The sequence below is a fragment of the Podarcis muralis genome, chromosome 16, assembly GCF_964188315.1.
Source record: "Podarcis muralis chromosome 16, rPodMur119.hap1.1, whole genome shotgun sequence".
NCBI classification, from domain to species: domain Eukaryota; kingdom Metazoa; phylum Chordata; class Lepidosauria; order Squamata; family Lacertidae; genus Podarcis; species Podarcis muralis.
Genome location: NC_135670.1, coordinates 42081626 through 42094634, shown reverse-complemented (window position 1 = coordinate 42094634; position 13009 = coordinate 42081626). Strand labels below are relative to the sequence as shown.

The 13009-nt window shown below is 47.4% G+C and overlaps 1 protein-coding gene across 14 annotated transcripts in view; it reads left to right on the top strand.

Moving 5' to 3' along the window:
- MYO18B (myosin XVIIIB) overlaps positions 1-13009 on the top strand; it is a 362275-nt gene that overhangs the window by 232358 nt on the left and 116908 nt on the right. For all 14 annotated transcript variants that reach the window (XR_013390943.1, XR_013390944.1, XM_077920002.1 and 11 more), the window contains 2 exons: positions 8797-8905; positions 12700-12824. Coding sequence is in view for 12 of the 14 variants with exons in the window: in XM_077920002.1 (XP_077776128.1) it covers positions 8797-8905; positions 12700-12824 (234 nt within the window). In the remaining 2 variants the exon portion in view is untranslated. The remainder of the gene's footprint in view (positions 1-8796; positions 8906-12699; positions 12825-13009) is intronic.

The window sequence follows — 13009 nt, the reverse complement described above, 5'->3', positions numbered from 1 at the left end:
CTCCACAGGACATGGAGGAAAAGCAACCTGTTCACCCAAACAGCCCTGCAGGGCCAGCCCAAGACATTTTGCAGACCCTCCCCTTGGGATGTCCATTTATACATTGTCGGAGAAAGAAGATATGTTTGCATGACATTTAAAAATCCAGAGTGGAAACCTGCTCTTTAATGCTGAATTGGAACAAACAGCAATTTTGGTTTTCTACAGATTGCCATTTGCTCTGATTCAGCGGTAAAGAACAGGTTTTTGCAAGGAAATCTCAGACATGGCACCTTGAAGCCCTGACCTTTGCCTAGAAACATGACACAAAAGGAAGTCTGTATGAACCCTCAGTCATAATAATTTTAAAGTCTCATCACTTTTTCCAGCATCTGACAAGCCACTTGGAAACCAGGCTCCTCTCCTATATGCTGCTGGGGGCAGGGAATCAATTTTATGCTTGATGTTCAAAGAGGGAGTAGAACGTCCCTGGGAATGGTGCTCTATAGTGCTGGTACACTTCCAAGAAGTCTTGATCCAGATAAAGGTCAAAGCCTTATCTGCTGATCTTAGGGGCTCAACTGAGAAAGCCAGTGTCATGAGCTGGCAAGACACCAAGGAAAGGGAGGCGGATCCCAGTGAGGGGTGCAGCCATGTTTGGTGCACAGCTGAAGAGGGGAGATTGGGGACTTAGGAGGTACTCATGGGGCTTCAGAGGATGTTGAGTGGCTAGTGGACAATTCACAGGAGCCAGGGGATGAGACACATCACCAGAACCAGAGGTACCCCCATATCCACAGATACGGCAGGCTCTGGAAACAGCAGAAAGTGCACTCAAGGAAACTAAAGCAGGCAAGGGAACACAGCCCAACTCACTAGTGGACCAGATGGAGATCATGTTAGGTCCGGAAGGAGGTTGTGGGCACTCAGCTGGATGAGGCTCAGGGCAGGTGAGGATCATATTCTTTGTCAAGTGGAGAGGCACAGGGAAGCAATCCAGAGACTCTCTGTTTGCTCAGTTTTCTCTGTTGATGAACCATGGCTTGGCTGCTTCAGGGAACTCCATTGGATGGTGACTTTGGGACTGACCTTCCATGTGTAATAGAGACTTGGTTGGATGAAGCAGGTGGGTCTGTTCTTGCTGCTGCTTGTCCACCAGGTTTCTTTTACGCACAGCAACCCAGGTCATGTGAGCAGGGAGGGGGGATTGCAGTGACTTTTAGGAAGTCATTAGTTTACACCAGACATCCTATTGGGAAGACCCAGTTTTCTGAGTGCATGCTCTGGAAGTTGGGCAATAGGGGCAGTACAGGATTCCTTTTGGTGTAATGACCTCCCCACTGCACCAAGGATCCCCTGGCCGAGCTGCTTCAGGTCATTGCGTATGTTCTCCTGGAGACATCTAGTTTGGTTTTTCTAGGGGGTTTTAACATCCATGCCAACATGACCTTACAAGGGGCCGCTTGGGACTTCATGGAAAGCATGACCTCCATGGGGCTGTCCCTGAATAAGTTTGGCCCAACTCATAGTCGTGGATATGCCTCAGACCTGGTGTTCACCTCTATGGATGTGGGTGACACTGAGTAAAAGTGAAACTAAAGAAGTGCCATGGTTGGATCACTTCCTGGTGCAACTGGACTTCTCTGTGACCGTTCCCCTCTGCAGGGAGGTGGATGGTCCGCCCCTGCCACTTGGATGGTCCGCCCCTGCCACTTAATGGATCCAAATGGTTTCCAGAGACTGGTAGGGGAAGTTTTATCCCATGTTGATGGCCTTTCAGCTGATTCCCTGGTGGCCCGCTGGAATGCGGAGCTAACCAGGGCTATCGACTGTCTAGTTCCGATTGCATGGAGCCTGGACAGCCCCGTGGTTTTCTCCAGGGCTGAGGGTGATGAAATAATCACTTTGAGATGGTGATGCGGTGGCAGACTCTCACTCTGTGTTTTTTAAAAAAATAATTTTATTGAATTTTTACAATTTTATAGTCACTCAAACAACACAATGTAACATTTGTCATATACTGTAAAAGAAAAAGACACCCCACCCCACCATGACTTCCCTCAACTTCGCCTTCTGGTTCTTTAAATATTTACTACTTCTGCTTAATTATTATCTCATTTTTATATTCATATACCTTAATGCTCTTAATTTCTTTTCAGTTTTATGTCAAAATTTCTTTCATAATTACATCTTACATTTCAATTTCGTTCCATGTTATCCTTACTTAACCTTTGGTCTTATTTTCTCACTTGTAAGTGTTTAATCAAACCCTGCTAGTGAATCCATTTCTTTACAGTATTTCTGTAAATACAACATAAAGGGTTCCCAGTATTTTTTAAATTCTTCCTTATCATTGTGGAAAACTCATTCTGAATCGGACTAGACACAGGTTAGAGCTCAACATCGAGCCTACCAAGTGGCGATAGCAACAGCAAAGAGGACCTTCTTCACCGCCTCTATTGCATCTGCAGAAAACAGCAGCAGGAGACTCTCTCAGGTGGTTCACAATGTAACGGAACCACCTTCGCCATTGGGGCCCAGTAAGGACCCCAAAATCTCCTACAATATTTTGCAAAGTTTTTTTGCAGATAAAGTCGCTCGGATTCAGAAAGAGGTAGACTCTACCAGAGGTAGACTCTACCATGGGAGTGAGAGAGTGCTGTCTAGTCAAGTTGTATGGGATCAATTTCAATCTGTTACCCCTGAGGATGAGGACAGGCGGCTTGGACAAGTGAAACCGACCACCTGTCTCCTTGATCCTTGCCCATCCTGGCGCATAAAAGCGAGCTGGGAAGGGCTGGGCGATGGGCTCTGCGGGGTGGTGAATGCTTCCCTTTGTGAGGGAGCCCTCCCAGACCTGCTGAAAGAGGCGGTCATTAAACCACTTCTTAAAAAAACATCTTTAGACTCAGCCAATATGGCCAACCCCCTTCATGGATCACTGCCTTGCTGTGGAGAAGGGGCTTGAATAACTCAGAGAAGCTATGAGGTATGCCATTTAGGGCCACCCAAGATGGACAGGTCATAGTGGAGAGTTTTGACCAAATGTCATCCACTTGGAGCAGGAACCGGCAAACCACTCCAGTATCCCTGCCAAGAAAACTCTGTGGACAAAACAGGCATATAAAAGTTATGACCCTGGAAGATGAGCCCCTCAAGTCGGAAGGCGTCCAACATGCTATTGCAGAAGAGCGGAGGACAAGTACAAGTAGATTCAGAGCTGATGAAGCGGCTGGGCCAAAGCCGAAAGGTCGCTCGGTTGTGGATATGCCTGGAAGCGAAAGGAAAGTCCAATGCTGTAAAGAAAAATATTGCATAGGAAACTGGAATGTAAGAACCATGAACCTTGGTAAGTTGGATGTGGTCAAAAATGAGATGGCAAGAATAAATATTGACATCCTGGGCATCAGTGAACTAAAACGGACGGGAATTCAGCTCGGATGACCATCATATCTACTACTGTGGGCAAGAATCCCGTAAAAGAAATGGATTGGCCTTCATAGTCAACAAAAGAGTGGCGAAAGCTGTACTGGGATGCAATCTCAAAAATGATAGAATGATCTCAATACGAATCCAAGGCAGACCTTTTAACATCACAGTAATCCAAGTTTATGCACCAACTACTGGTGCTGAAGAATCTGAAATTGAGCAATTCTATGAAGACTTACAACACCTTATAGAAGTGACACCAAAGAAGGATGTTCTTCTCATTATAAGGGGATTGGAATGCCAAAGTAGGGAGTCAAGAGATAAAAGGAACAACTGGCAAGTTTGGCCTTGGAGTTCAAAACAAAGCAGGGCAAAGGCTAATAGAGTTCTGCCAAGAGAACAAGCTGGTCATCACAAACACTCTTTTCCAACAACACAAGAGACGACTCTACACATGGACATCACCAGATGGGATGGGCAAGCATCGAAATCAGACTGATTATATTCTCTGCAGCCAAAAATGGAGAAGCTCTATACAGTCAGCAAAAACAAGATCTGGAGCTGACTGTGGCTCAGATCATCAGCTTCTTATAGCAAAATTCAAGCTTAAACTGAAGAGGCAGCAATGAAAACCATCCCAATGAAAAGCAAGAAAGCAAAGTGGCTGTCCAACAAGGCCTTACAAATAGTGGGGGAGAGAAAGCAAGCAAAATGTGAGGCAGATAGTGAAAGATACAGGAAATTGAATGCAGATTTCCAAAAAAGAGCAAGGAGAGACAAGAAGGCCTTCTTAAACGAGCAATGCAAAGAAATAGAGGAAAACAATAGAATGGGAAAAACCAGAGTTCTGTTCAAGAAAATTGGAGATATGAAAGGAACATTTCGTACAAAGATTACCATAATAAAAGAGAAAAGTGGTAAGGACCTAACAGAAGCAGAAGACATCAAGAAGAGGTGGCAAGAATACACAGCGGAATTATACCAGAAATATATGGATGGCTCGCACACCCCAGGTAGTGTGGTTGCTGACCTTGAGCCAAACATCCTGGAGAGTGAAGTCAAATGGGCCTTAGAAAGCACTGCTAATAACAAGGCTAGTGGAAGTGATATTATTCCAGCTGAACCATTTAAAATTTAAAAGGATGATGCTGTTAAGGTGCTCCACTCAATATGCCAGCAAATTTGGAAACCTCAGCAGTGGCCAGAGGATTGGAGAAGATCAGTCTACATCCCAATCCCAAAGAAGGGCAGTGCCAAAGAATGCCCCAACTACCACACAATTGCACTCATTTCACACGCTAGCAAGGTTATGCTTAAAATTCTACAAGGAAGGCTTAAGCAGTATGTGGACTGAGAACTCCCAGAAGTGCAAGCTGGATTTCGAAGGGGCAGAGGAACCAGAGACCAAACTGCAAACATGCGCTGGATTATGGAGAAAGCTAGAGAGTTCCAGAAAGACATCTACTTCTGCTGCATTGACTTTGCAAAAGCCTTTGACTGTGTAGGCCACAGCAAACTATGGCAAATTCTTAAAGAAATGGGAGTGCCTGATCACCGCATCTGTCTCCTGAGAAATCTCTATGTGGGACAAGAAGGTACATTTAGAACTGGGTATGGAACAACTGATTGGTTCAAAATTGGGAAATGAGTACGGCAAGGCTGTATATTGTCTCCCTGCTTATTTAACTTATATGCAGAATTCATCATGCGAAAGGCTGGGCTGGATGAATCCCAAGCCAGAATTAAGATTGCTGGAAGAAATATCAACAACCTCAGATATGCAGATGACACAACCTTGATGGCAGAAAGTGAGGAGGAATTAAAGGACCTCTTAATGAGGGTGAAAGAGGAGAGTGCAAAATATGGTCTAAAGCTCAACATCAAAAAAAACAAAGATCATGGCCACTGGGCCCATCACCTCCTGGCAAATAGAAGGGGAAGAAATGGAAGCAGTGAGAGATTTTACTTTCTTGGGCTGCATGATCACTGCAGATGGTGACAGCAGTCACGAAATTAAAAGACGCCTCCTTCTTGGGAGAAGGGCAATGACAGGCCTAGACAGCATCTTGAGAAGTAGAGACGTCACCTTGCCAACAAAGGTCCGTATAGTTAAAGCTATGGTTTTCCCAGTAGTGATGTATGGAAGTGAGAGCTGGACCATAAAGCAGGCCGCTCACCGAAGAATTGATGCTTTTGAATTATGGTGTTGGAAGAGACTCTTGAGAGTCCCATGGACTGCAAGAAGATCAAACCTCTCCATTCTGAAGGAAATCGGCCCTGAGTGCTCACTGGAAGAACGGATCATGAAGCTGAGGCTCCAACACTTTGGCCACTTCATGAGAAGAGAAGACTCCCTGGAAAAGACCCTGATGTTGGGAAAGATGGAGGGCACAAGGAGAAGGGGACGACAGAGGACAAGATGGTTGGACAGTGTTCTCGAAGCTACCAACATGAGTTTGACCAAACTGCGGGAGGCAGTGGAAGACAGGAGTGCCTGGCGTGCTCTGGTCCATGGGGTCACAAAAAGTCAGACACGACTAAACGACTAAACAACAACAATATGGCCAACTATTTGTTGTTGTTGTTTAGTCGTTTAGTCGTGTCCGACTCTTCGTGACCCCATGGACCAGAGCACGCCAGGCACCCCTGTCTTCCACTGCCTCCCGCAGTTTGGTCAGACTCATGTTTGTAGCTTCGAGGACACTGTCCAACCATCTCGTCCTCTGTCGCCCCCTTCTCCTTGTGCCCTCCATCTTTCCCAACATCAGTGTCTTCTCCAGGGAGTCTTCTCTTCTCATGAGGTGGCCAAAGTACTGGAGCCTCAGCTTCACGATCTGTCCTTCCAATGAGCACTCAGGGCTGATTTCCTTAAGAATGGATGCGTTTGATCTTCTTGCAGTCCATGGGACTCTCAAGAGTCTTCTCCAGCACCATAATTCAAAAGCATCAATTCTTCGGCGATCAGCTTTCTTTATGGTCCAGCTCTCACTTCCTGGCCAACTATTACCCGGTCTCAAATCTTCCATTCTTGGGCAAGGTGATTGAGTGTGTGATTGCTGAACAACTCCAGGCACGCCTGGAAGAAGCGGACCATTTGGATCCCTTCCAGTCAGGATTCAGGCCTCATCATGGGACTGAAACTGCCTTGGTCGCAGTGGTTGATGATCTCTGGCAGGCTAGGCACAAAGGTGAAAGCTGTTTCCTAGTTCTGCTGGATCTCTCAGTGGCCTTTGATACCATTGACCATAGAATCCTTCTTGACTGTCTAGAGGAGCTGGGAGCTGGGGACACTATTATACAGTGGTTCTGCTCCTTCTTCCTGGGCCGTGTTCTGAAAGTGGTGGGGGGGGATGAGTGTTCAGACCCCTGGGCTCTCACTTGTGGGGTGCCTCAGGGTTCTGTCCTCTCCCCCATGCTTTTTAACATCTATATAAAGCCGCTGGGAGAGATCATCAGGGGGTTTGGGCTGGGTGTTCATCAGTATACGGATGATACCCAGCTCTATCTCTCTTCTAAATCAGAACCAGTGAAGATAATGAAGGTCCTGTGTGAGTGTGATGGCCTGGGAATCTGATTCAGAGGCTGAACCGGAGGAATCCCAGCCTGCACAGGAGTCCCTGCCTCCAGGGCCAGCTGAGTCGGGGCAGGGCCTTGAATCTGAAGCACCTGCACCTGTGCCAGATCCTCAGGAGCAGACACCAGATGAATCCACTCGGGCTCCGGAGGTGATTGAGGGCCCATTGCCTACAGGTGCACCTCTCCCAGCCCTGTCAGGGGAAGGTGAGCCTCCCCCTGGGTCCAGTAACCCTCCAGCCTCTCCTGAGCTGCAGTGGCTCAGGGCAGAGAGGCGGAGGGAACTGGGTTCTCTCAGGAGGAGAGCTAGCCTTAAGGCCAGGAGAGGTGGGTCACCTGTGGGCCGGGACCGCCCCTGGCTTCAGAGAAGATAAAGGCCAGTCAGCCCGGTCCCAGGTTGCGGAAGCAACGTCGCTGGAAACCTGCTTCTGCTAGCTCCCAGTCCTGTTCTTCCGGAGTTCCCGACCACGCCCGGCTTCTTGCTTCGGATCCCGCTTCGCCCTTTGTAGACTGTCTCTAGACCCTTGACCCAGGACCGGACTCTGACCACGCCTCATGGTAACCTCCCCCCGGGACCAGCACAGTGAGTGTCTGGAGGCGGTTGGAGGATGGATGGTGGCTAACAGATTGAGGCTGAATCCTGACAAGACAGAAGTACTGTTTTGGGGGGACATGGTGGGCAGGTTTGGGTGACTCCCTGGTCCTGAATGGGGTAACTGTGCCCCTGAAGGACCAGGTGCGTAGTCTGGGAGTCATTTTGGACTCACAGCTGTCCATGGAGGCACAGGTCAATTCTGTATCCAGGGCAGCTGCCTACCAGCGCCATCTAGTAAGCAGGCTGAGACCCAACCTGCCCGGGGACTGTCTCGCCAGAGTGGTGCATACTCTGGTTATCTCTCACTTGGACTCCTGCAGTGCACTCTATGTGGGGCTACCTTTGAATGTGACCCGGAAACCACAACTAATCCAGAATGCAGCAGCTAGACTAGTGACTGGGAGTGGCCGCTGAGACCATATAACACCAGTCCTGAAAGACCTGCAGTGGCTCCTAGTATGTTTCCGAGCACAATTCAAAGTGTTGGTGCTGCCCTCTAAAGCCCTAAACTGCCTCGTCCCAGTATACCTGAAGGAGTGCCTCCACCCCCATTGTTCTATCCAGACACTGAGGTCCAGCTCCGAGGGCCTTCTGGCAATTCCCTCACTGTGAGAAGCGAAGCTACAGGGAACAAGGCAGAGGGCCTTCTTGGTAGTGGTGCCCACCCTGTGGAACGCCCTCCCATCAGATGTCAAGGAAATAAATAACTATCTTACTTTTAGAAGACATCTGAAGGCAGCCCTGTTTAGGGAAGTTTTTAATGTTTGATGTTTTGTCATATTATTATTAATATTTATAATAATAATATTCTGTTGGGAGCCACCCAGAGTGGCTGGTGAAACCCAGTGAGATGGGTGGGGTATAAAGAATAAATTGTTTTGTTGTTGTTGTTGTTGTTGTTGTTGTTGTTGTTGTTGTTTTATTATTATTATTATTATTATTATTATTATTATTATTATTATTATTAGATCCTTAACCTCTTGAGAGGCTCCGTGGGAGCAGCTGTGGGTGGTGGACATGAATGTGGGTTCAAATGTACCAGCCCTCCCTTAACACCTGTGTATATTTTTGAGGGATTGACTGGAGCTTTAAGGACACACACTTGGCACTTGGGCTCTTCTGGGATTGCTGTGGGAAACCCTGGTCCCTGAGAGCCTGCAAGGAGCACAATGGCTGTGCAGCATGTGGAGCAGGCCTTCTGAGTCACTCTTCTGTTTCAGACCAAGCATGACCAACTGCAGAAGAAGCTGGAGTCGGCAGAGAAGCAGCTGGAAGAGGCACAGCAGCAGCTTCATTTGCACGAAACTGGGGCAAGCAGCTCTGGCAAAGGTAGGGGGCATCCTTCAAATGGCAGGCTTTCTTACTTCATGGCATCTCCTTCCTCCAAGTCTAAGTTCACTCTCTGAAATTCTGGACCATATTTTAGGTAACCAAAAAGTTGTGTTTTGAGATGTCATTTTCTTCCTTCCTTCCAAATCCATTCATAGAATCATAGAATCATAGAATCATAGAGTTGGAAGAGACCACAAGGGCCATCGAGTCCAACCCCCTGCCAAGCAGGAAACACCATCAGAGCACTCCTGACATATGGTTGTCAAGCCTCTGCTTAAAGACCTCCAAAGAAGGAGACTCCACCACACTCCTTGGCAGCAAATTCCACTGTCGAACAGCTCTTACTGTCAGGAAGTTCTTCCTAATGTTTAGGTGGAATCTTCTTTCTTGTAGTTTGGATCCATTGCTCCTTGTCCGCTTCTCTGGAGCAGCAGAAAACAGCCTTTCTCCCTCCTCTATGTGACATCCTTTTATATTTCTTCCCATTCCTTCCCTTAAGCCTTAATTTCCAGCCTCCTTGTAACTTAGTCGCCTGCTTCCCTCCCCTGTTTTTTTCTCTCTGCCATCATTCCAGATTGCTCCATCCAACAGTTCTCAGGAGTGACATCTGTCTCTCCTCGTCATTCTGACTGGAGAGAGGCAGCAGGGTGGTGCTGAGAGTATGTCAGTTTGCATAAAACCTCATCTTGGCTGCCCTGGAGAATTTGTGCTCCAGATATGTCAGGCAGATTTTGTAGCAGCAGATTGCTCAGGAAGCCTTGCGAATTGGTGTTTCAGTGTCCGCACACAACAGCTAAGGTTATTGTGAAGGTTGAGAGAGAAAGGAGCTGAGTTTTATTTCCTCAACTCGCCCCCCCCCCCCCGCAATCCCCGGTACCAAGACTGTGCGGAGATGTGCAAAGGCTCCTAATTTGTGGGGAAATTGCTTTAGGTGGCTGAAGTTATGGCAAATCCACTTCAAAATGGGAGCAAAGGCCTTCTTCCTGCATACCGAAGCCAACTGTGCTGGCACCTGAATCTTACATCAACAGCACAAGCAACAGGATTCATACCTGAAGCAGTGGACTAATTTAGGGGGTGCATAGCAAACTGTGTGACATGCATAGCTCTGCCTGCTGATGAAGATGAATGGCCAGGAAGTTCAGAAGGAACAGTTAAGGGATGCCACCACTGCCCCCCCACCATCTACCCCCTGAAGCACTTGCTCACTCTGCCTAATGACAGAGCTGGCCTGCGATATTTCAATCCAAACACTACTTCTGTGATACAGGTGGTACCATTCAGCAATTTGCACCAGCTTCTGAAGTCATACCATTTTAAGCCATTAGCTTTCAGTTGTGTTCCCACCACATGTGCTTAAGCCCTGCAACCATGTAGATCAAGGAACTCCATCAAACTATCTCACAAGTTTAGTGCAGCGGATTCTGATGTGTCAGCATCATTGCTATCATTTAAGACGGATATTGACAAGCTGAAATTTGTGCAGAGGAAGGTGGCCAAGATGATGAAGGGTTTAGAAAGCAAACCTTATGAGGAACAGTTGAGGGAGTGTATGGGTAGCCTGGAAAAGAGGAGACTGAATCCCTGGAGGGCTGTCGCCTGGAAGGTGGAAGAAGCTTGTTTTCTGTTGCTGCTGCTGCTTCAGAGGGAAAGATGAATTCAAATTGCAAGAAAGGAGAGTCCAACTCAACTGTAGGAAGAACTATCTGACAGTAAGAGCCATGTGTCAAGAGCTGGAGTCAAGCGTAGGTCAGCAATAAAAAACATGGTTTCAGTGAAAACTCTTTATTCAAAGAAACCAAAACTGTGCAGGCCTAGTGATCCCAGCACTCTTTCCAGTAGGTATTGCCTCAGTGAGGCAGCACTCTTCCTACTGCTCTCTGAGGCTCCTGCTCTCCAGGGTCTTTCCCAAGCAGTCGCCAACTGCCTCTGTGCACAACCAATCTCTGCTCTGCTCTTTTCACTTCTCTGCATGTTCTAGGAGACCAAGGGGTTGGGTTGTAGCAGGAGGGGGAGACTCCCTGGATTCTTCATCTGCCTGACTCAGCTCTGCTTCTTAGCCACCCTCCTCTCCAGCCTCCACTTCAGCCTCAGAGTCTGAACTGCTCTCTACCACAGCCACTTCCTGCTCACTAAACCCTGTTACGTCTTCTGCCTCTGACACCTCCTCCTCCCAGTCTGCTCCCTCTTCTTCTTCCAACCACTCATTGTCCCACCACCAACCCCCTGGCTCTGAGCCTTCTTCCCCTGGGGTTTCCCCAGTTGGTGCCTCCCACCACTTCTCTGCACCGCCCCCCCCCCCAGTCCATGACACCATGGAGTGGAATGGACTCCCTTGAATGGTGGTGGATTCTCCTTCCATGGAGGGTTTTAAACAGAGTGTGGAAGACCATCTGTTAGGGATTCTTTAGCTGTGATTTTTGCATTGCAGGGACTTGGACTAGATGACCCTTGGGGATACCTTCCAATTCTACCATTCTATGATTCTGTTACCTTTCAGCATCTCTGTTCAAGGCCATTTCAAATCAATGGGGCTATTTTGAAAGGAAAACAGGATGCCCCTTTAAGCCAGATATTGTTGGATCCCAACTCCCATCAGCCCCTTAGCTAGCATGCCCAGTGGTCAGTGTTGATGGGAGTTGTAGTTCAGCATCATCTTCAGGGGACCAGGCTGGGTACCCTGCCTTCAAGCAGAGTGCTCCATTTTATCAGAACCATTAAATAAAAATGTTAGAAAGTGTATAAGGACAATACCTTTACTGGGTTAACCAAGATGTCCCAAAAAAATTATTTCTTTTATCTGTCCTGAATTTTCCAGCATTCAGCTTCATTAGACATCCACACATTCTGGTGCTCTAAGAGGTGGAGAAATTTTTCCCCTCTATCCACTTTTTGTGGCAATGTTAAGGATAGTAGGAAAGGACATATTGAATAACTATTATCCTTTTGAATAACTATTACTCACACTAGTAAGTGCTGTAGCAGAGCAGATTCCCCTCAATATAGCTAAAAGCTAGTTTGGGGATTCCTTTGAATCTCCTAGTTAAGATTATTTCCTTGTGTCCCCTTTGATCCCTCTTAAAAGAATAAAGACACAAGAGTCTGAGTAAAGTAACAAAAAGTTTACTCACATTTCAGTTCATGATTTGATCCCTGAAAGGCAGGTTTTACTTGGTATTTACACAAACAAAGTGTGAGATCATCTCATATGGAGACTGAACTCATGCACTGTTGGCTGAGAGTCAGCAGACAGCAAAATTACATTACAAAATGTAATTAAATTACAAAATGGCTGCAGGACAGCAGCATGGCAGCAAAAGAGCAGCAAGACAATAGAAAGACAAAACAGACTGAGAAAATGGCTCCGTGACTCGGCTCTTTTATGGAGTCAGTCAGAGCCACGTCCATCTCCCAGGTCACATGCAGGAGGAGAAAGCTCCAGACGAGTGGGACAGGAAGTTACCCAGACTGGATGTCCCCCTGCCCGTGCCCACTCTAGGGAAACAAAGAACATTGCATTTGACTGCACCAATGAATTACATCCAACACTTTTCGTATCATGTTACCTCTTCTCACTTTTTCTCTAAACAGTTTCCTGTAAACAGCTGCCCTTTACAGCTCAGGACCCTGGTTGACACTTCTCTAATAACACAGCACTTCACTAGGTCCCCTGAAAATCCTGTGACCACAAGCCATTTTGTTGTGCCTGCTTGGGTGCAGCAGCATCTGCGTGGACTTTATTTGAGCAGTTTGGATGTGCAATGTAAATGTGTCTCTTTTGGCATTAACAGGAGATGAATGGCAGATGCGCCTGGACTGTGCACAGACTGAGATTGGATTTCTCCGGAAAAGAATCACACAGCTGGAGGAAAGGCTGGAGGTGGAGCAGACATCCAAAAAGGAGCTGGAACAAAAGGCAGGCCAAGGAGCATTGGCTGGGGTGGGGCCGTGTGTTTACATTTCCCCCCAGTGGGCTCCCATGTGCAGATCACTGAGCCTGTCATGAGAGTCTTCCTGAAGCTGCCCTTGGATGTCAGGCAGTGCATAGTTAGACTAGGGAACTCACTCCCACAGGAGGCAGTGATGACCATCAGCTTGGAT